Source organism: Balaenoptera acutorostrata, chromosome 1, assembly GCF_949987535.1.
Source record: "Balaenoptera acutorostrata chromosome 1, mBalAcu1.1, whole genome shotgun sequence".
Taxonomy (NCBI): domain Eukaryota; kingdom Metazoa; phylum Chordata; class Mammalia; order Artiodactyla; family Balaenopteridae; genus Balaenoptera; species Balaenoptera acutorostrata.
The window spans coordinates 182,302,482-182,327,831 of NC_080064.1; the positions used below are offsets into that span (position 1 = coordinate 182,302,482).

A 25,350-nucleotide genomic window follows, 5' to 3' on the forward strand; every position below is an offset into this window, starting at 1 on the left:
AAAAAATTCAAAACATCCTTTAATGACCTACATATGGACCATTGGATCCTCCAACATGTTCATACCAAGGCCACACCTTTTCCAGGTCACTTCCAGCCAATGGTTGAGAATGACGGGGTACTAAGGCAGGATCATTCTGGCAAGACAGCAGACTCCTCCAGAGGGTAACTTTGGCTTGGGGACAAGCCATCAGCCTTTCTTGAAAACGTGTTGCAATCCCAGTCTCTCCTCAATTTTTCTTCCTGCTCTCTCTTCATAGGTGTCAGACTTGTGCTACAGACTGAAGGTTTTCCCCACCTCATCTTGCTTCTTTCCCCCAATAAACTTCTTGCACATCTAATTCCATCTTAGCATCTGCTTCTTGGTGAACTTGAACTAACACACATTGAAAAAGGAAAAAAAATAGATCACTTTCAAAGAGAGGAGAAACAGAATAGTGAGTATTTGGCAATTTTGAATGTTAAAAATAAGGGAGCGACTCCTTCAAAATTCTAAGGAAAAATAATTTGCAACCTAGAATGTTATATGCAGCCAAGCAACTAATCAAATTTCAGGATAGAATAAGACATATTTAAAACAAGCAAAGACTCCAAAAATTACTTTCCATGATTGTTATTATAGCAGTTGCTCCAGGAAAAACAAGGAAATAAATTGTGAAAAGGTAACACAGATCCACAGAATTGTGAGTCCAGCCCAGGAGAAAGAAAGTTAAGAAATGCCTTCTCAAGAAGAAATCTTTATTGTGTCTAGAGAAAATGCAGTCTGTTTGGAGCAGGACGAAGGGGAGGCCAAAGAGGGTATGCTCCAGAGGAAAGGGGGACTTAATTGGATTTCCTACTAAGATAGAATAACTGGAAAATAATTAATGGCATATATAATTTGCATATAAGACAAGAGGAAAAAATAAGGAAGATAGAAATTAACCAAAAAAGGAATAAAGTAAATATACTCATCTTACATTAATTACTTTTGTAAGGAACCCTACTTCCATAATCACAAAAATGTAAATACTGATATAGATTCATCTAAAAAGAGATACAAGTGGAGGTGAGAAGTATAAGAGAGTTAAATCCTCCTCTACCATATTACATACAACTAATTTAAAAGATCTGAGGTGTAAAATCAGGCAATATCAGATCAGCATATAGTTTAGAAACATTCAGTGAGTACAATAAGAAATAGCAGGACTTCCCTGGTGGCGCAGTGGTTAAGAATCCGCCTGCCAATGCAGAGGACACGGGTTCGAGCCCCGGTCTGGGAAAATCCCACATGCTGCAAAGCAACTAAGCCCGTGCATCACAACTACTGAGCCTGCACTCTACAGCCCATGAGCCACAACTACTGAGCCCACGTGCCACAACTACTGAAGCCCACGTGCCTAGAGCCCATGCTCTGCAACAAGAGAATAAGTCACCGCAATGAGAAGCCCAGGCACCACAACGAAGAGTAGACCCTGCTTGCCGCAACTAGAGAAAGCCCACACGCAGAAACGAAGGCCCAACACAGCCAAAAATAAATAAATAAATAAATTTATAAAAAAATAAAAGAAGAAGAAGAAATAGCTAAGAGAAGAAAGTGGTAACCATTAGGGACTGGGTAAAATAATGTGGTAAGGTGACTCTTTTATCTAATATAAAACATTTGTTAATAGGTAATATATTTAACAATATGCATGTGTTATGTTGATATATATTCTTCTTTACCATAAAATGGTAAAAGAATTCTAAATTAAAAAAGAAAACTCTCTAAGTTTGTGTTTTCATTGATTGTCTCTTTCCCAACTTTGTACTATGTTCTATTCTTTGCTTTTCCTTCGAGCTCTCTGAAAGACTGTTTTTAGACATGGTTTAATGTCACAAAATACTGACGACTTATATTGTACTTGGCAATTAATGTTTCTATAAACTAAAAACATATATATATACAACCTAATTCATGAAATTTTATATCTGTTTGCTTATTTTGAATTAAAAATAGCCTCATATAAAACTGAATGTTAATTCTGTAATATCATAGGGAAGTATATATTTACAAATATTGGCTCCCTTCTTTTCTATCTTGTCCTTGATAATAATAGCTTCTATTTGAAGAATGTCAATTATATGCTCAATGTTTCCTATACTGCATGCCTCACAAAAATTCTGCAAAGTAAATATTGCTGCTCCAAAGTGTACAGATGAAGAACCCTAATTTCTGTAAGATTAAGTAACTAGTTCAAGGTTACAAAACTAGAGAGTAGCAGAACCATGATTTTAATCCACGTTGATCTGCGTCCAAAGTTAGTGTTCTTGACCACTCATTCTTGAATTTGTCAGCTTAAAGCTTTCATGATGTAACCAAGAGAAATAAAAACATATGGCCACACAAAAACTTGTCCATGAGTGTTCTTAGTACCATCATTCATAATAGTCAAAAAGCAGAAACAACTCAAATGTTCATCAACTAGTAAATGGATAAATAACATGTGGCTTATCCATAAAATGGAATATTAATTGGTAGGAAAAAGGAATATAGTACTAATATATGCTACAAAATGGATGAACCTTGAAAACATCGGGCTAGGGGAAAGAAATCAGTCACAAAAGACCACATATTATAAGATTCAATTTATTTGCAACGTCTAGAATAGGCAAATCTACAGAGACAGAAAGTAGATTAGGGGTTGCCTAGGACTGGGCAGGAATGGGAAGAATGGTAGGGGTGGGGGAGTGACTGGAAAAGGTATAGGATTTCTTTTTATGATGATGAAAATGTTTTAAATTGATTGTGGCGATGGTTGTACAACTTTGTGAATATATCAATGCTAACCTCCACAGAATTGTACACTTTAAATGGATAAACTGTATGGTATGTGAATTACATCTCAATAAAGCTGTTACAGAAAAAACAAAATAAACAAGTATATCCTTTAAAAAAAACTTTGCTGATGTATGCAAAGATAGGTAAAGAATTATACCCATAAAACTCTTTCTAGCCAAACCAGGGCTACACAAAATCAACATGCTGGAAAACTAATTTGCTTTAATGAATGACAAATGTACACTCAAAACAGACCTACTGTTATGCACTATTAGCAACCAACAACTACACTGAAGCATTAAACTTGGAGGAATATTACTTTTAGCTTGAATTTCTGTCCAAAAAAGAGTCAGTTTTCTGCACTTCAAGCTAATATGTTTTATTAATGCTACTAATCTGTAACTCTGTAGCTAATTTTTAATTTCATTATATAATTTTCTCATTCATAACCTGGGGCAATTTTTGCATATCAAGATATATATTACAAAGAAACTTGTCTACCAAATGCAAACTCAGCCTTAAATTAATCAATTCCATTTATCTTTGTGATAAGTCAACTCTTGGTTAAAGAATATATTCTTGTGTGTATATATATATATATATAGTTTTTTACTATTAACTATAGAATAGATAAACTATTTCTATTAATGAAAGAGCAGATAAGCTAAAGTTAAGCCCAGTGTTGTCTGGCCTTGAATTGTGCAATTGTGTATTCTGATATAAAGTATATTTTACTAATTTATTTTCTGTAAATGATTTTATCCTGTCCAAAGACAGAGGAATGCACTAGATCTTTCATATGTTCTTTGAAATCCAGAAACTATACATTTTAATGCTTGTTGGTATAAGTAATTAGGATACATCATAATTGCTTTGACACAATATTAAAGTTTGAAACATAATCTTGAAAAGACATCACATAAAAATATTGCCTTTCTCTACATCTGCGTCTTTATGCCTGTCCTGCCTCTAGGTTCTTCAGAACCATTTTTTTGAGGACACGGGGAGGGGTTAGGGTAAGCTGGGATGAAGTGAGAGAGTGGCATGGGCTTATAAATACTACCAAATGTAAAATAGATAGCTAGTGGGAAGCAGCCGCATAGCACAGGGAGATCAGCTCGGTGCCTTGTGACCACCTAGAGGGGTGGGATAGGGAGGGTGGGAGGGAGACGCAAGAGGGAGGAAATATGGGGATATATGTATATCTATAGCTGATTCACTTTGTTATAAAGCAGAAACGAACACACCATTGTAAAGCAATTATACTCCAATAAAGATGTTAAAAAAAAATTGTCTTAAGTTAATGTAAAGTAACTTTTGTCCTAGGCAAATGCTGAAAATCAACATGTTTATTGAACAAATACTATATGCAAGTCACTGTACATGGAAAGTATCCTCTAAGGTGGCCTCCAACAATCCCCACTCCAGAAGTCATCCCCTTGTGTGATCCTCCCCTTTGAGTGTGGGATGAACCTAGTCTCTTGCTTTAAATGAATAGAGTACAGCCAAAGTGATAAGATGTCACTTCTGATATTAGGTTACCAAAAGGATGTGGCTTCCATCTTGGATGTATTCTCCTGTTCTCTGGTTCAGTTGCTCTGAGGGAAGCCAATTTCCATGTTATAAGCTGTCCTATGGAGAGGTCCACGTGGCAAGAAACTGAGGTATGCCAGTGGCCAATGGCCGGAGGAATTGAGGCCTATGTGAGTGAGCTTAGAAGTGGATCTTCCCCCAGTCGAGCCTCCATATGAGACGGCAGCTCTGGCCGAGAGCCAGATGGCAACCTCATGAGAGACCTTGGCCCAGGCACAGAGCAAAGCCCTCCTAGATTCCTGATAGATAAAATGATGAGATAATAAGTGTGTACTGTTTTAAGCTGCTTTGGGTGGAATTTGTTATGAAGGAAAAGGTAACTAGAGTCCTAGGTAACATGATTCCAATGATTTTCAATGGAAAATAGGATAAAGAAACATGAAGAAACAATCCAAACAAATCTGTTGCATATTCTTCCGTGAGAAAGAAGAAAACACTTTATTTCAGCAAAATTAATACCCTAATAGATATTTTTTAAATGTACCAGACTATTTAAATATAACTATTATGAAAAATGCAATTGAACATGCATGCCAAAACACAGGTGTAATCATGTCACTGCTCTCCTTAAAAAGGAAGTCCACTCCAAGCTTTAATATGGTCTAAAATGCCCTGGTAAGTTATGGTCCCTGCTGGATTTATCCCTAGCCAATCCTTCCATCATGTTCCATGCACCATGTTCCTACCACCCCCAGAGCACAGCCCTAGCCTTTCCCCAACACTGTCTTTTTACAATACCCCATTCCAAGATAAAAATAACAACAATGATAATAATAGCAAAGGAAATACAAACAGTCTACGAATAAATACAAGAACAAAGAGGGGGTAAACGATTAGGAAATTAATCACTGATGGAGAATATACACCTGAAAAAAATATGACCTCTAAGAGAGGTAGAAGTAAAAACAATAAGTCTGTAATATGATAAAGAATACCAGGCTAAACCAAATTGTCAGGGCAGATACACCAGGCTCTCTAGTGGCTAGACATATTCCCAGTAAAATCAGGAACAAAACAAGGATAAATGGAAATATCTGTTGAACAGAAGAAACAGGCCTTTCTAAAACCACCTTCCACATGTTTGTCTCTTTAAGAACCTTCTCCTATTCAGGCATAGGACTTGGATGAAGCAAGTGAGGCCTCTAAAATGTAAAATTTAAGGATACACTCTCAAGGTTGGGGAAGTGCAGGGTCGGCACCTGCATGACCCTGACAGTGAGCGCCTCCTTAACTTCTGTGCCTTAACAGTCTCCCTTGCCTCACCCTAGGCTCAGTCCTGCTCAAATTCTCCCTCTTGCATCTTCCACTAGCTCCTTCCTCCTGACAAGCTCAAGTCTGCCATTTACAGATAGCCAGCCCATCAACAGAACTTTGGATTTCTTAGGAAGAAATTAAATAGCAGTCCCTGTGGCCCACATGTTTCTGAGTTTTCCAACTTTTCTCATTAACTAAATCCTATTCCAGCTTCCCCAAATCTTCATTGTTATTTCCAAAGAAATCAACTTTACAAATCCCCCATACTCAATCTCCAAAGACCAGACTCTTTTATACACACAACATATGCGAGAAAGTTAAAAGGGGGGAAGTTAGTTTTTAGATATTTCTTATGATATATATGTAATTTTAGGGTCTCAGACAACACCTTTGTCTTAACAACTTACTGTCGATTGTTCTCTCTAGTTCAAAAAACGTTAAGAGTAAAATGAGGTAATGTATGTGAAAACTGAAAGTAAAACTATTATGTAAATGTCAACTATGATTCGTCACTATTTTCTTTTTATTGAAATCTATTATAAGCATATGTCGCTTATATGTTATTGGAATGGGGCAATATTACAAGAGGAGAAGACTAGCTATATTTGAAGTTATATGAAAACTTAGTACATAGAGCTTTGGTAAAGCTGAATGAATAGTGCTGCAATAACTTTAAATCTACAGAAGACATCGTCCTAAGGCCTAAATCCAGGTGTTATCTTTCTGTGTGTTTACAGAAATAAAAACCGACAGTAAAGCAGTCCATTTTAATGTGTTCCATAATGTTTTCTTCTTTGAGAGGCAAGTTCTTGCCGTTGAACACGTTCTGAGGATTGTCATACTTAAGCCTTCATCTATGTAATCCTTTTACAGATAAATCCATCTCAAAATGAGGCAATTTTACTGAAACTAAGCTATCTGCATAGTGTCAAGGTAGGCCTACTACACACATGAATAATCTAATTTTCAGTCAAGAGTACAAGATATTTAAAAATACAACAGCCTCAAATTGTTAAAGCGAATCAGATATCTCTATCTTATCAATAAATTTCTGCCTAAAATATCACTTAGTTTTAGAAAGTGTTCCTAAGTCTGATAATGATCAACATCTATGGAGTAACCTTTCTAAAATTGTGACGAGTAGACGAGTGATTATACTACTCACCTAACAGCATCATTGGTCTCTGAAACAGCTTTCAGGTACTCCTTCAAATAAAAATAATTAAAGCAGTATTTCCGAATCTTATAGCCTCGCCACCGCCTCTGAATCTATTGAATTAAATAAAAAGAGGAAATATGCCAGTGAACATTTTTAGTGAAAACATTAATAATTCTTTAAAATCAAGGTAATGATGGATGATGCCTCCTATCAAATAAAGTCTTAGGCTTTTCCACTAATATAATAGTTGCCAATATAGGTTGTACTCATAGATTTATTATAAAATATTATAAAGACAAAAACATACTCTAGGTTACTATAATTTTTTATAATATTTATCATTGTTTTACAAATACTAAATGTGAAATTAACTATTGAAAGATCAAAAATTTGCTTTACCAATTCCTACCTCTTCCACTTCCTGACCAAACAGATTTTTTGTTTTTCATAGCCAACAGGCTTGAAGATTGTATTTCATCTCAATGAAATCAATGTTTTTAATGGACTCTTTTTTTGGCCATACCACGTGGCTTACAGGATCTTAGTTCCCTGACCAGGGATTGAACCCAGGGCCATGGCAGAGGAAAGCACTGAGTCCTAACCACTGGACTGCTAAGGAACTCCCTTTAATGGGCTTTTTAAATTCAGTGCTATCAAAATCTTTAAACAAAATGTTGTCTTGTACCTTCATCATGACATTTTAATACTTCTTTAATAATAACAGTAGGTAACATCTATTGAGCTCTTATTATGTGTGAGGCACTATTCTAAGGGTTTTGTTTGTATGTACGCATTTAATCATTAGAACATTTCTATGAGATATTTACAGGTGAGAAAACTGCTGAAAAGAGAAGTTATTCAATTTTCCCGTAATTATTCAGCTATTAGTGATGGATTCAGGAATCAAATTAGGACTCAGTGGGCCCATTCTCTAAACCACTGCAATATAGAACTGTGAACAAAGTGAACTGCAATTTTCAATGAACAAATATTTCTGTTGAAAGTATCTTTTTTTCTTTTTTTGAGATGAGAGGAGTGTTGGTGTCTAAGAAAACATACTTAAGTGGGCTACTAGATGCCTTAAAAGCCCTAGTAATCATAAGAAGAATCAGTCAATCTCTTTAAGCTCTATTTTTGCTAATACAACCTCTGTTAGAAACACTCAAAACAAAAATTATAATGTATAGATCCTAATTTTGTGGAAAACCAAAAAACCCTCAACTTCTTTAAAGGAGTAGAAGAAGAAGAAATAGAAAAAATTGAAAAAAAATGTTAACTTAGCCTTGCATAAAGACTTAACTTCATTCTCTAAAATTTTCCAGCGGTTTCCATATATTTATGAATTATTCACATACTATGAACAATTCTTTTTTAGGATATGAAGTCCTTCCAATGTTTTTCAAAGTTAGCTAGGCTAGGAACACACATCTTTAAAATTTATTTTTTCATAGGAAAAAGTAATTAATAAGAGAATGAGCCTCAGTCCGTTGGGTTTTATCCCAAAAGCCTATGATTTTTTAACTAAATATGTTGAGTTTAAAATTTTTATAACCTTGAATGCTGGATCTATAAGAATAAACAGGAAAAATATTTTACTTGAATTATGAGCCCTTATTTTTCTCTGTTTTAAAATATGGCCATTTAAAAGGTATTTTACAATCTGAAATATTAAACATGAAGACTTTGAAGAAATGTTTCAGTCAACCTCCCAGTATGAGAATGACTAAAATAGAATGACTAAAATAATTGAAGTTATGCAAAACCACTTATCTTACTGTTCTTATTATAAGAAAAATTAAATCAGAGAAATTAATTCTGCAAAGTAAAACTAAGTAGAATAACAAGCTAGTGTAACGATGTTATAGAATGTGTCTTTCTAAATATTTTTCAAATGATCTTAATTTAGAGCTTAATTATTTAAATAAAGAAAAATTAATTTTTCTAAAGTTCTATACTCAGTTTAGAAACTACCTCCCTCTAATTTGACCAAAATCGTATTATGGCTGGCAAAGAAAGAGGAGGAATTGATACAAAAACCATTTTCCTAATGAAAAACCATTTTCCTAATATATATATATATATATATATATATATATAAAATTATACATGTGAATAATGACTATTTTCCTGGCTTATTTAATTTAATCATTACAGTATCATTCTGAGGTAGAGATTATTATTAGCTTTCTTTGATAAAAGAGGAAATTGGCACAGAGAGCTTAAATAAATGCCTTGGGTCATACAGCTGGTTGGATGGCTTCACATGAATTTCAGCTTACTTTTATTGCATATACAGTATTAATTGTATTAAAGACAGGAACAGTTGTAAACAAAACTACTGATAGAAAATCCATCATCGGCAATAGAAGTGACTCAGGAAGCATGGGAAAATATTAGGATATCAAATACTGTTAAGGGATGGACTACCTATTACATGAAAACACCACTGAATTTTAAATCAAGTAAGATTAAATGTGTCAGAAAACATAAAAGATGCATGCTGAAGTATTGAGAAGGAAAGACGGAGGATGCTGGTTTATGATTAGGTCATGGCAGAGTAGTGGGGATGCCCACTTGGAGAGAAGAAGTTGAAAGGGCAAACTCTGACACTGGCTGAAAAATCTGTGCCAGTAGGAAGGGAACTAACAGAGGCCAATGGCATGGGTTCCTTCCCACTCCACACTGAGCAACTAAACAAACAGCACTAACCACACCCTCAGGGCCCACCATTAAGCTCTCAGACAGTCTTCTAATGCACCAACTCCTTAAACATCTACCCAAAAGCATGCTACGATTCCTTTCCAAGACAAATCCTGGTATTCACAACTGGGTATTAAAGCTCATAATAGGTTAAGTGATGGTTAAGATAACAAATTAAAACTCATCCACACTGAAGTATAATAATAACCTTTCAGTGCCTTTGTTAGAGGTGAGTGAGTGAAGCTGGGCGTGTGAGTGGATGAAGATGCCACCATCCAGTGAAGTAAAGAATCTAAAATTTACTGAACTCCATGAATGTGCCAGGTGTTAGGCTAACTGCTTTAATTCTCATGGTAACCTTGTGAAGAGGGCATGATCTCCATGTTAAAAATGAAGAAACTGAGGTTAATAACTTGATTAAGGTCACAGCAATACCAGTAAAAGAGTAAATGACAGAGCCAGGATACAAACCCAGCTCTGTCTTATTCCAAAGCCCAGGCTCTTTCCACTAAAACATCTGAGGGATGTACTGTATAAAGAGAAAGAGTGTGTGCAATGCTCTTTAATATAAAAGACACCATTTTCTTACATTATAGAGAGCCCAGTTTAACCAATATCTAATTGATATAAGATACAAATAGCTGAGATTCTACCATACTTCCTGTTATAGAAACAAACGACATCTTAAATTTTGCCTATGTTTCCTGTTGATATCCCAGTACTAGTGAATAAACTTAATTTTTTTAAAACAAAGTACTTTCAAGAGGCAAAATGACTTTTGATAACAAAATGACTTTTGATAATTTCAAGGTGAGTGGGTTACGACTTCCAAAAACGGGCTAGTATTCATGTCCTTCAAAGTAATTAGCAACTTTCAGAAGTGATTGGTATAAAACAATTATTGTCATTGATCAGCTCTGAATAGATAATTTTAAACAAAGTCATTGCGTGCTCAGCAGATTACAGCTTGTTAACGGGCAAGTTCTAAATGACCTCTTAAGCTAGTCAAATCAATGATGCATATTCCTCATTAAGTAACATCAAAATGTAAGTGGTCTTATAAATAATGTTTATTTTAAGCACTAAAATAAATGGCAAAACCTTGATATATCAAAAGCCATCTGTTCATAGAAAAGATTTTCCCTCCATTGGGTTTATTATTATTCCTCAAAATTCACAGTAATCTTAATGTTATCAAAAGAGAGAAAAAATGTTTTGGCACCTAAAATTAAAATTAAAACATGAAAGACAAATTCACTGATGATACCCTTCCCAGGACTAATGCTCTAAATGTATATGAGAGCATATAAATAGGACACATCATAATTATACTTTTACTTATTAGAATGTTCAACATTCTAGAAGACTATACAGTGAGCACAGAAAAGTGGATTTACTAAATTTTCAAAGATAGGGTGTTTAAAACTAGTAATATCAAAGTTTTCATTCTCAATGCCACTACATTATCATGTCAAAAACATACCTATATATATGTTATATATGTTATATATGTTATATATATATGTTACTCTAGTGGTCCTCTTGTTATTATAGTCCTTATTTTCCTTTAAGTGAGGATTTCTATCTGAACTAAAATGTCTCGGGGCACTAATTTCAAGTTGAATTATTTAAAATAACTGCAACAATAAAGGATCGGTTGAGACACCCATGAATACCATTGAGAAAGTATATGTGATTGATCAATAACATGGACAAGGTTTCCAGGGTAAAAGAAATTCTACCTTAAACAATTAATTACATCTGCAGTTCTTTAAAACTCTCTAAGTTTTAGATTATTAGCATTTTTCATTCCTCATAGATCTTTGATAATGAAAGGAAAAAGTCTGATGGAACATATTTTTCAAGAGAGATCTCCAAGATACGACATATTAGCACTTCTTGAAATCTGCATTCATATGACCTTGCTCCAGTTAGGATTCAAGATGTGTGAGATGACCCAAAGGAGGCTTTTCAAAGGAATTGCAAGGAATCAGTAATGCTTAGAGAGTTTACCTTTGTTAACTTCCAAAGTCTGTGCCAGATTATATATCCTCATTAAGTTGAGTTTATTGAAGACCAGTATATTCTAAGAGTTAATTTATAAAGGGAGAGATCCGCAGTTGAAAAACAGCAGTCCTAGTAATGATTTGGTGGGGCTTCTAAAGTTTTAACAAAGTTAGAGTCCTCTTTTCTTTGCACTAATTTTTCAGGGTCCAAAACAGGTACGGCGGAGGTTCAAATACAACCAAATTCAAATTTTTGGATCACAAAAACCTATGTGATCTGCACCTTGTACTCCATACAGGAAAGAAATGACAGATTCTCTTTCATCGTTTGCTACATCCTATACAAAAATCCATTTAAAATTGTAGCAAGAACGGTGTTTTACCTGGGGTTATGATAGATGACAAATCCAGATGCTAACAATAGCAATATGTGAAGACCACAGCTCAAACATTCATTTATAAGGTGACGTTTTTCATCCTAAGCCATCCAATTCTGCCTACAAGGGGAAGCACGTGACACTGAATTGGGATGTCTCAACTTGGTTTTCAACGAATTATTACTAAATTTAGAATTCCCTGAGTGAAATGTACTACCAGTAAGAATGCTCATGAATTACCAGGGTCATGGGGTCAGGCAACCAAGAAAACCAGAGTGTAAGCAATAAAATTTCCCTAACAGCTCAGTCGAGGGTTCATATAGTTGCTCTCATCCAGATTTTTGAAGAAAGGAGAAGAAGACTAGAAGTAAAGGCAAGTCTATATGTGACCAGAAATAACAGGAATGTGGGTACCAGACCTCTTGGGTTCAATTTCTAACACTGTCACTTACTAGCTATGTGACCTTGGGCAAGATACCTTTCTGCGATTCCATTTTCTCATCTTTCAAATTGGAATCATAATGATACCTACCTCAGAGAGTTGCTCATGTCAGACAATAGTTAAAATATTTAAAATACTTAGAATGGTGCCTGGAGAGTGGTAACTGCTATTCAATTGCTAACTGTTATCATTATTATTTACCAGTGGTTCTGACTTACCAAGATTTGGAGTTATGTGGTATTGCAATCTTGTTCTTGCATATATGCCTCAGAGACATATAGCCCTCACTGGCAGTTGGTTTGACTAAGGTATACTCAGGTATCTACCAGCTATATCCATTCACGCTTGGGTAGTAAGTATGAGAATCTGGAACCATTCTACTGGGGAAATGGGGGCCTCGAAAACACAGTTGAGGCTGAATGGACGTATCCCTAGAAATGGAAGAATTAGATATAAGACATGTGTCACTCCATACAATAGGCTTCATCCTGGATGGGGTCAGCCAGTAAACAAAAGCCATAAAGAAAAAAAATCCTGGGGCTTCCCTGGTGGCGCAGTGGTTGAGAATCTGCCTGCCAATGCAGGGGACATGGGTTCGAGCCCTGGTCTGGGAAGATCCCACATGCTGCGGAGCAACTGGGCCCGTGAGCCACAACTACTGAGCCTGAGCGTCTGGAGCCTGTGCTCCGCAACAAGAGAGGCGGCAGTAGTGAGAGGCCCGCGCACCGCGATGAAGAGTGGCCCCCGCTCGCCGCAACTAGAGAAAGCCCTCACACAGAAACAAAGACCCAACACAGCCAAAAATAAAAATAATAAATAAATAATAAATTTTAAAAAATTAAAAAAAAAAAATCCTAAATGTCGAGAACCATGAATCAAAGTACTGGAGAAAAGGAACAAGTAAAAGACCTTAGGATGGATGAAATAATTCCAGTAAACTGCACTTTTTTTTGCTACCTGTGGATATTTATAAATGGGCTTTCTACACATAAAGTAATTTTGCCTTTCGTCTTTATATTATTAGAAAACTGATTCTCCAAGCCCTGTGTTTGGAGGGTCTGAAGTGACACCCAAATGCTTAAGTAGATGCTCACTAACATCAGAAATGGAGGGTCAGTTCTACGTCAGGCTGTAAAAAGATACACAATCGTACACCTAGGTGGGACAGGGAGAGAAAGAAGTTGAGTAGATGAATCAACTCATGACATTTGTGTAAGATACTAAAAGCTGTTCAAAGAGTGAGAACTGAACAAAAAAAAGTTGGAGGCCAAATTTAAATGAGATCCACAGAGCAGCAGCCAAGATGCTGGAGGAAAAGCAGAACCCTAATCTGGAGTAAATTCAAATTAAAGACCAAAAAGGCAATAATGTGTCGCACGGAGAAACAGGAGGAATAGGGCCCCAGGAGCTAAGATAAAAATTTACTGACCAATTTATTGCTGTATTAATTGACTGTCACTGGCTTAGCTGCAAATCAGTCGCAGGGGTTTTGTACAGGCACACTGTGGGTTCTGACAGCAGCTGATATCATAGCAAGCCTCCTTCAAGCCTGTACCTGTTATAACACTTTGGCAACGTCACAAAGCTCATGAGGTCTTCCATTCACATATGAACTGCACTGACCAAATATTACCTTCCCACGTCCAGTTTATCCACACCACCTAGCCTAGTCGGGCACTCAAAAAAGCCTTAAAGATCTACCAGCAAAGGCTTAAATAATTTCCATCAAGGCCGCCAAGGGACCTAAACAAAGAATATTTAAAACAAACAACTTTTTTACTCCTTGTTTAAAAAAGCATGAGCCAACGTTCATTGATTTATTCAGGGACATTTATTTAACAACCTAGTATAAGCCAGGAACTGTAGATACAAAGACTAAGAAGATAGGATCCGGGCCCCAAGAGACTTACAGTGTTGGGGGGGGGAGGTGGACACAGGCATGTAAATTAGTAAGGATAATAAATTGTTACAGGTTCTACAACAGAGGTATGTTGATGGTAAAATAGGGACATTAAAAAAAGGAGAGTGATCAATTCTACACGGGTAGGGGGATGGTAAAATCTATAGAGAAAAGGTGACCTTTTAAAAAATAAAGGCAGCAAATCAAGATATGAATATCTATGACATTAAATAATCACATACATATAATTTATTCTTCATTATAAAAAAAGTGACATCTATTTAGGAATGGATTAGCTACCAATGAAAATTTTAAATTCCTTCTCTTTTCAGAATGGTCCGCTAGCCTCTTTGACAATTGAATATAACTTGTCATGCTAGGAGTCAATAGTCAAATACATAATTTGCAATTGACTCAGTATATGAGGCAGAGTAAGACAAAAGTTTTTTTATTTTCTACTGTATGATTTAGGTGCATATATAAAAATATATCTGTCTGAATATTACTGGCCATATAGATTTCTGGTAGTTATCTGTTACTCCTAGAAGTTCTTCCACCTGTACACTCACTGCCACCCACATTTTAATCACTTAAAGGGTAGCTCTTTTGAGCAAAGTTACTTCATAGCTTAAAAACTGAAAAGGCAGAGTTGTAGCTAGTAGAAGTAAAACTTCAGCTGCTGGTATCAAGCTAGGGTTGTAATCTTCAGATGTGTACGCCATGAAGGTATGTGGACCACACATTGGTCTCTTCAGCCTCTCTTTCCCGCAGAGAGACAAATTTTCAGAGCACCATCTTGCAAAAATTCCACTTACAAATAGATCTGCCCAAGTCCATTACAAATAAGTTCAGCACCAGTCATGTGATCACTCAATGCTAAAAATTAATCTTTGTTAGGTAATCACATCAGCCTCTGTGCCAGCAAGCCTCATTCCTGATTCCTCATTACCAAGTTACCAAATTAACTCATCCAAACCTCTGAAGGAAGTCTTTGAACATCTTTGTAGAGAAGGGTTTCTATTATATATTTCCCACAGTAGTATTTACATACTCCACAGAGCCTTGCAAAAATTCCTGAGTGTCTTTAGTGGATCATTTCAACCTCTAGGTAATGCTCAAGTCTTCCTTCCCTTTGCTTTAATGACCATTGCATTCCCACCTCTACCCTTCTCTCCTGGAATGTGTCAAATAAAAAACAAACCTGGGGCTTCCCTGGTGGCGCAGTGGTTGAGAATCTGCCTGCCAATGCAGGGGACACGGGTTCGAGCCCTGGTCTGGGAAGATCCCACATGCCGCGGAGCAACTAGGCCCGTGAGCCACAACTACTGAGCCTGCGCGTCTGGAGCCTGTGCTCCGCAACAAGAGAGGCCACGATAGTGAGAGGCCCATGCACCGCGATGAAAAGTGGCCCCCGCTTGCCACAGCTAGAGAGAGCCCTCGCACAGAAACGAAGACCCAACACAGCTATAAATAAATAAATAAATAAACCCAAAGTTTAAAAAAACCCCAAAAAACCTGGACCTAGCAAGGAGAGACTTGATTTGAAAGAATTACTGCAAGAAAGAAGGGGTGAGTGACTCCTGCAGGGGTAGAGGTGGACTATTGCGATGAGGAGAATCTTTGACCATAAGATTTGCAAACATGGCGAAACTTAGGCAAAAAGAGTTTTCCTTTAATAGGAAGGTGTGAACAAGGCTGGAAAGAACCTGATGTGGGGAAGTGGGATAAAAGGGTGGCATAATCATATAGGAGATCTGAGAATGCTTTACCCTGAAGCGCATTCTCAAGAGGAGGTACTAAGGAGATGCCGTATGCTGGCTAAAGTTCAGGGACCTAGGCGAAGGAGAGAACCTTAAGCATAGTTTGGTTAATAAACATGTTTTTTCCAGTTGATCGATGGAGACAAGCAGTTCAGCTAATCATTTGTGAGGTTAAAAAAATGGGAATTTGGGGGACTGTGTCTGGCCTTGTCATAGGTAAACAAGGGACCATCCACAGCTAAGTCATATGGGGAAGAGTGGATTTTTTTGCAGTAAGCTGTTTCCAAAACACAAAAGAGTTGGGGGGGAGGGGTTTAAACTTTTCTGTTTTCTAGGATCACAGGACTTAGGGAGAGTTCAACATTGTCCGCTGATGTTAAGCAAAGATGAGGTAACCCTGGGCAATACTATTAGGTGTGACCGAGCAGGACCCTATGGGGCCTTCCCGGAACTGACCCACACCCCGCGCCCTCCATCTGCCTCTTGTCTGTAGAGAAGCTTTAGCCTCCTAGGCCTTCCCCAAGTTCCAAAGAATAAGTTTAATCAGAGAAATGAGAAAATGCAGAAAGAGAGGAAAACAGTCAAGCAAGACAAAATAATAATAGTTTAGCCATTAAACAAAGTTAAGGACCTTTAGTTCCTCCTCAAGGACTATAGATAATATTCTGAGCCATATGCTTTGAGCTGTTTTGCAGATACTGAACCCCCCACCAAGCAGAAGAAGTTAACTGTATGTTGCCCGCAAGCACGGAGACCCCAGGCCGGTTGGAACCAGAAGGGCGATGATGTTGACTCCTGATGACCTCACCACCAACCAATCGGAAGAATGTTTACAAGCTGATCACACACCCCACAACCCCCTCCCTCACTCTGTCTTTAAAAACCTTTCCCTGAAAGCCTTCAGGGAGTTCCAGCCTTTTAAGCACTAGCTACCGGGAACCCTTGCTTGGTGCCTGCAATAAATGCTCCACTTTCCTTCACCACAACCCAGTGTCAGTAGATTGGCTTTACAGTGTATGGGCAAGAGGACCCAAGTTTGGTTCAGTAACGTTAGGAAATGTAGCTTTTAGTATGATGTTAGAATAAGTCAAAAACACTGCCTTCTGAGTGGCTTGGTTTGATATGAGTTTCTTAGATATACCCCGTCAAGGTAAAAGGAATCTTAATGATTCAAGCCAGATCAGAATTCAATACAAAATTTGGGGCTAAATAATAAACAAGAGAATGCATTTTTCTAACCCTGACTCCTGTGCCTCTGTCTCCCTTGGTGACCTATGGTGATCTATGGGGACGTCTAAGCCTCCCGCCATCAACTGCTTTAGGTCCTCCGTCTTTTTATTGCTTTTTACTTTGCAGACATATCTGACAAAGGGCATGCAGAAAAGAAAAAAATCTAACACTGTTTTAGGCTCAGAGGTTAAGTCTTTGGCAGAGCTGTACAGAGAATCAGAATCTCCTAAATTCGCAGACTCAAGCATTCCCGTTAAAAGATGAAAGCCACATTATTTTCTTATATTACTGGATTTCTAAGAAAGGTAAATATAGCCCAGTGCATCTGGAGTATCTGCCTCTGGAAAAGAAGCAAAAAAGATCTACTTCTTCGTCTTCTTTTTTTCCCTTACACTACAGAACCACCGAGAGGTAGACAGATACTATAGATCTGCCCTGGGCTGGGCTCCAACACACTCACATCTGCATAGGAAAGTCCCTTCCCAAAGCAGTGTAAGTCAGCAAAATAATGTTAATTCAACTTGCCTTAGTTCAACACAGGACTTTCAGAAGGTATTTTACTATCTTTCTTCACCCAAAATAAAATCCGTTATTAGCAGAAGCAAGAATTAATAGATTAATGAGAGAGAATATAATAGGGTAACATTAAAACATAGGTTTTAAGGACATTGATGAAATTCACTTAAGTAATTTCCCCATTTATAATAGCTTCACAATTAAGCTAAAATCATATTGTCTGATACAAAAGAAATTATACTTTTGTCGTGGTTCTTCCCCAAATCTTAGCAGAAACCAAGGAAGCCTCATAATCGCTAAATTCAGCTTCCTATTAGGCAAATAACACATAAAAGTGAACACAGAAATGATAGAAATAAAACTTCTAAGCTGGAAACTGACTTTATTACTGTGAAATCATATGAATAATTTCTAATTGATTTGTATTGGGCAGGAATCTTATATTCCAGAACCATGCTCATCTATTTATCACAGTATTTTATATGACATATGGAAACTAATACATTGCTTCATTAATATTTACAGTCTTTCTCTAGTCATGGCTCAGAGATATTTAACATTCTAAAACATAAGCATTGATAATTACATGTTTTACATTTTACTCTAATTTTTAATACTGCCAAGAATATTTAGTACAGCTAACTTTTTAACTATGTACTCTTTTCTCTCTTTACCATTAGCATATCAATCAAATTTGCATTATTCTGGTTTGCTCATTTTATTAAAAGCGAATTCAGGGCACAATTGACTTTTCATTTGTTTAACAAGTGAAGAAATATTTACCCTGACAGCCATTGCATTGTAGAGATTCATCTTCATAGTGTAATATGCTAACTGTGAATCGAGAAAAAAAAAAGATGGCATATATTTTAGTTTCACACAAAGACAGTGCAGCCTATTTTTACATATAAAAGATAAGAATCTTTATACATAATACATAATAAGAGTTCCATGCTTAGAAAAATGAAATCAAACTTTGTATTGAAGAGATAGGCTTCCTAATACATAATGCAGGCTTAACCAGAAAAATCTATGGTAGTCAAACTAGGAGCTAATGGAGATATATGATCATAAAATGCTGTCCGCTGAGTTTGATAATCAATGGTGCTCTACTGAGAATAGAATAACAAAGCAGAAATATTCACAAGTGCTGGTGACGTGTAGTATTGTATGATTTATTCACTGGGGTTCTTTTAGCCAAAACTCACAGAAACATAAAAGGAATTCATATTTCAAGACGTCTGGTTTAATGAAAAATTCAAAGAAATGCTGTCTTCAGTCGAAATCGTTCAAGGATATGGATGCAGTGATGGAGCAAAATTGTGCCTTCCAACCATCTGTACAAAATGTTATGTACTTAGCTGCCTCCTGAGTAATCCTTGGGAATTTTGTTTCATTTAATATTCATTTTAACACCATAAAATCATAAATACAATGATATCATGTTACAGCAAATCCCCTGACATAATGAAGACTTCCTAAAGACTTGGTTTCTTTCTAGTAGAGACACATTTGTCTTTTAATGCATGAATCTCTGTGACAGTAAATAATCATTTAGCAACATAGCTTATTTCAATGAAAATATTGCTTTAAATAAAACTTCCACATCTGCTCTTTCAATTAAAAAGATACAATTAACATAATTCATGACAGTACAATAAACATTGAAATACATATTTTTTCCACACAAAATACAACTTTATCCATTTTATTCAGTCAAAACTCATCAGACTAATATAAACTTGAACTTAGGCAATAGGTGTTATGTTTCAGCAAAAATCAGAGATAAGTGCCTTAGCCTTTGATACAGGGGTTTTCTTCCCTGCAACAAACAGGAATTCATACAAAAGGGTTTCACTGTAATTAGTATTGTTTGAATTGCCTGATCTGATCCAAAGCAAATTGTCTGTGGAGAGCAGCAGGGCTGGATTAGTTATCAACAGTCTGAGCAGTTAGGAAACAGTTGGCTGCAATATGTTATTTACAAATGAACACAATGATGTTACTTCATTTTAAATTCTCTTTCTTCATTATAGCAAGCAAGGCATAAATCTTGGTGTTTGAGGTCAACTTAAAATATTAGAGTACTTCTTCAAGGCAAATATAACCATTAAATATTTTTACACAGAAGAAACATATTGGAAATTATATATTTGAGAAAGTTGGGTTCAGAAAAAGATATTGTTTCTTATCTTTTTTCATATTGCTGTTCAGTCAGCAGCAGTGCGCATTAGCGAGCTTTCAAGCCACAGACCTGAGTTCAGGTCCTGACGTTGCTCTTACCAGCTGTGCGGCTTGAACAAGTTACTTGAAGTCATCCAGTCTTGACTTCTAGCCTTACAAAATGGGACATCACATACTCCGTGGAGTTCTTGTGAAGAATAAAATAAGATAAGGTATTTAAGGTGCTTGGGACATAGCTGATGGTCATTAGGAAAGGGATCATCACTGTTACACATTTTGCGGCTAAAAGTATGTAATTTAACTATAAGTAAAATTCCAAAAGGTATAAGAGGTTAAATTTTATTCTGAACAAAGAAGAGATATAGGTTTGAGCCTAAGAATTTTGAATTTTATAGTTCAAAGGTGGGAAAGCACTTTGATTCCAGGTTATCATTCTCATGTGAAGCACAGATGGATGTTACATTGATTCTCAATTCTATAGCCCAGATCTGAAAGTACCACAAAAACATTGTACGATCCACTTATATGAGGTACCTGGATTAGTTGAATTCACAGAGACAAAAAGTAGAATAGGAGTTACCAGGCACTGGGGGAAGAGGAGGAGCTAGTGTTTAGTGGGTATAGAGTTTCCCTTTAAGATGATGGAAAAGTTTTGGAGATTGTTAGTGGTGATACTTGCAAAACAATGTGAATGTACTTAATGTCACTGAACAGTACAGTTAAAAATAGTCAAAATGATCAATTTTATGCTATATATATTTTACCACAATTTTTAAAAACACTAAAAAATCATTTGTGAATGTGAATCATGCATTTCCATAAGCTACCTATGAGACACATTGGACACTTTGAAATTTTGTAAAGTACTGTCTAAGTCTCTATATTTCTATTCTGAGCAGTGACGATTATTTGTTATACTAATATTTGTTCTTTTGGTTACATGAGTAGTTAAATTATAATTCATATAAAAACCCTTGTTCTTAATATTATTTTCCAGGATTCTGTCCTAAAAGTTTTTTTGTTTTCCATTCCATGGAGTTGGATAAGCAAATATATCACAGCTACTAAATATTGATAACATATCCAAGAATGACAGACTATAGTAATTCATCAGCAGAGAAAAATCCCAAAATTTTCCTGACTATATATTAATTTCCTATTTTATCATTAAGGTACCAAGTCTATTTTAAAGAGAAAGACTAAAGATCTGGGGTGAAAATCAAGCATAAAAGATGATAAATTTCAATGTAATGAAAACACGATGCTCAATTATAGATGTTTCCCAACTATTTGTTGACTAAATGAAGGAAGGGGAAAAGAGAGGGAGAGGGAGAAAGATAAACAGAATTGATATGTTGCATTTACAACAGATAGAGTAGGAAGAATTCCTGGGATGAAAAACAGCATTTGAACACTAAATAAACCACTTGTTTGCCATATGGCCCTTGTCATGTCACCTAGCTCAATTTTCAGAAGGCTTCTGAAATTTTTTCTGGAAGTTGTATTTCTTTTAAAATCGATTTTCTGAGTGGTCAGTATCCATGTGGACCTTTTGGACAGGGCTGCTGTTCAATGGGATTGGACCATGATATCGATGGGAGCATGTCTCATGTTTTGAGTTTCCGTTTTTTTCTACCAGGTGAACTACAGTGCAGGGGCGGGGGTGGGGATAGGTTAGAACCACTCTCTTAGAGGTCAAGTGATATTCAAAGCTCACCACACCAGGTCCCAATTTTGTTCTCCAATTATCTCCCACCACGCCACTCCTTTAAACCTCAATCTGATCAAATTATTATCTTTTCTTCTTCACGTCCTACTACTCCCCTTGCCGAAAATGTCTTATCATCCTTTCCTAGCTGTCCAAATCCTCTGTCTCCTGCTGTTCTCACAAACATTTATAGGAGAAACCACCTTTTCTCCCCCAGTCTAAGGACCAGCAACTGGAAGAAGCTGCTGGCATTCTCTCGGCTCCAGTGGATACTTTCAAACCATTTCAAACCAGCAGGAAGTACTCCTTTAGAAGCAACAACAACTACCACGACAAAAACCCAAAGAACACAAAACCTCAGTTTACTCTCAAGCTTTTCACATTTATCACTCTCTCTCCCTTTTTGGTGTTGTCACCCGTCCTCAGGTCTCTCCTTTCCCCTCCTCGCCTCCCCTGACCTACTCCAATAATACGCTCTAAACGTTTTGACACCAAGCTAAAGATCTTATTCTTCACCACAACTCCTGCCGTATCTTGAGGCTTTTCAAATTCACATATACAACACACTCAATTACCTGCTCTCACTATTGCCTGCCTTTCCCAGTCGCAATGACATCCACTTCCCATAGCCATGTTCCAGACCCTGTGAACTAGAAATGTTTCTCCTCTTAAGTCTTAAATTCAGATTGCAAATTCTTCTCCTTAAATCCCTGATGGCTTAATTTCTATTAAAGGCTTTTCCACCTAGTAGACAGATCTAGTACAGGTATGTCCTTCTCCTCAGTTTCAAGTTCCTTCTTCACATATGTTTATATACAATGGCTACATTGATATTTTGTTAATGAACATATCATAAATTAACTAATCTTTCCATTATTGTTGAGCATTTAGGTTGGAAACCAAGAAAACCAGAGTTTCAAACGGTCAATCATTTTCAAAAACAGAACATTTAAAGTAATACATATTTATAATAAATTTGAGTAACACATCTATATGAACTTGACCAGATCAACTGGCTTTATTTGCTAGACTGGGCAATACAGAGGAAATATTTGCATTAAAGTGATGACTCTGGAAACTTTAGAAGCCATGCACATATGGATAACAGATCTGGGGAGCCTGTGCCTTTGTTATTTTCCACTTCAGTGCCATCCTCATTTCATAATTTTGAGTATGATCATTAAAATGATTTATTATCAAATAATCATGAGTATTTTGTGCATATGCTTTGCCTTGTTCGCTGGCAACTGATACCAATCTGGTCGTTATCAACAGCCGATTGTTAAAATAACCTTCCATCTTCCACACACGCAAAAAATTAAAAGCCAATTATATTATTTTTCACCGTTATTATTAATGTAATCTTTAAAAGCAAGTAAACTAAATCTAAATCATATTATTATAATGAAAATATGTTAGTAAAGTTTTAAATTTATATTAGAAAAGTCAGAGTCTTAAGTTATCCAGCCTTTGGTATTTATTTAAAATGCCAGATCCTGAGGGGAAAAAATAGATTATGTTTCAGTTTTCTGCTCTAACACTAAAGAGTGATAAATGTTGCCTCATTAACATATAACTGATTTGGAAGCCTTATAAAGAGATTTATAAAGAGAGTTGGGCTATAGAAGGAACATCCATTTACCTAATGAAGAGAAATAAAAATGTCCGTACAAGCAACCGTGTCGATCTCATCAGTTTTAAAAATAATGACTGAAATTTTATGTATTTTTACTATCCATTCAAAAACAAACCTGCTGGTATTTATCATGACGACGCAAAATGGGATTGGATAGCAGATGATATCCTTTGTTCCACTTAAAGTTAATAGAATTTCTTTCCATTGTTACTCTTTCAAATACTAATCAAATATGAAACCTTTGTGAGAAGAGCAGTAAAATCATAAGTAGTATATAAGTATTGTGAGCTTTTTCAGCAATAAATTAAATTATTTTTATAATTTGAAGAATAATCTATTTTTAATGAGAATTATCTTTCTAAATTAATCAGTTCTACCAGAGGCTATTAATATACTTTAACAAAAAGTTTTAACCAAGTTCTGTTAATGTGGTGCTATATATATGTTATTCACCGAATGATCTCAATTTAAAAACATAACATTGAGCTGTTTAGAACTACAGTTATATATATTTATTTCACAATAATGCATATAGAATTAATCACGTATATCAGGGTAGCTGCTCTCAGAGTGTGGTGACTAAAAATAGTGTACTTGATATTAAACATCATATAAACTATATAATGGGGAAATTGAAAAGGATAACAAGATGCATACAGCTGTCCTATTAGGTTATATTGATGAATTCACTCAGGTAACGCTCAAAGTGTTAGTTTTCCGAAAGAGGCAGATGAAATATTTGAACATTTTTCTGGTACTATCGCCTACAGAAATAACTATTTTCACTTCACCATTTATGAAATAAAGCAAAAAGTGGTAAGGACAAGCTATATAGAACATTATACAGTTGAAAACAAGAAGGGGACCAAAACAGTAGGACCATTTGAGTATCCAATGGGAAGCGCAGGTTGCAGTAAAATCATAGCAGGAATTCAGGAGGTCTGGGATGCACGTGCACTGAACACACACACCAGGTGACTAGAAATCCACTGTTAATAAAAAAGAAGAATCAGAGCACATCCTCACTAACAGGGAAAGGTTTTTGAGGTTGTGAATCAACAGTCCTCGGTCCCTATGATGGACAAATTTGGGTTATGTCGCCAGATATGGCAGCATGAAAGTCAGCAGGGAGATCTGAATGGACATTGAAAATTAAAATAAACAAAAACAATAGTTATCCAGGAAGCAAAAAATAATCAAATCAGAAAAGAAAACTGGAATGGCTCTGTTATCGTGGGTTAGTGAGGGCACCATAGTGAAGAACGCATAACACTATAGGACTGGATAAGTTGACTGGTGTTGCTGTGAGAATTATTTAAAAGCTGGATAGAAATATTCTCGTATAGTAGAATTTTGAGGGAGGCTGTCTAAAATACAGAACTTATCTAAAGAGATCCTAGGACTTCTGACTTTCCACAGTTCACTTTGTTTGACCTTTGCCACACGTGAGACTGTTGATAACTCCAAGTTTTCTCCTCTGCTTCCTGTGATATTGTGTCTCTGTTTTTCTGTTTATTATCTACCTATAACTCCCTTCCTCTGCCTAAATCCTACTAATGCATTCCGCAAGCCTCAATCCCTGGCCCTCTGCTCTACTGCTCAGATACTTTTCCATCAGGTAGAAAATCCTGCCATCTTATAATGATGGCTCTAAAACCTTTATCTCCAGCTCTGACTCTTCATCTAAAAGTCCTCTTTAATAAGCTTTTGTTCAGTGCTAATTATAATGTGCCAGACACTCTTCCGAGAGACAGCAAAATCGCCTTACAAGACACCACCACATGGAGGTGTCCTAACATCATCACAAACTCAAAATCTCACAACATCTTTTTGTAAAAGCTTCTCTGAGTGTCCCATTCAGAATGTTTTCTTATCAACATCCATGCTTTTGTTGCCATTACAACCATTAATCAGCTTTGCTGAGATAAAAATGCAGCTATCTTACTAGCTTATAAAACAAAAAGTTTATTTCTTACTCACATTACACGTGGGCTAAGTTTCCTTGTAGCTATGGCCCACAACACATGGCTTAGCCCAAAATCAATGAGACGGGGAGGAATCATTCTTTTATGAGGAGGCGGGTAGG

General features: G+C 36.3%; 1 protein-coding gene across 3 annotated transcripts in view; it reads right to left on the reverse strand.

Moving 5' to 3' along the window:
- The window catches only part of SPATA17 (spermatogenesis associated 17), a 199,524-nt gene that overhangs the window by 133,861 nt on the left and 40,313 nt on the right, over positions 1–25,350 (reverse strand). For all 3 annotated transcript variants that reach the window (XM_057556589.1, XM_007173524.2, XM_057556584.1), the window contains 2 exons: positions 18,520–18,570; positions 6,812–6,915 (listed from right to left, as the gene is read on the reverse strand). In XM_057556589.1, coding sequence (XP_057412572.1) covers positions 6,812–6,915; positions 18,520–18,570 — 155 coding nt within the window. The remainder of the gene's footprint in view (positions 1–6,811; positions 6,916–18,519; positions 18,571–25,350) is intronic.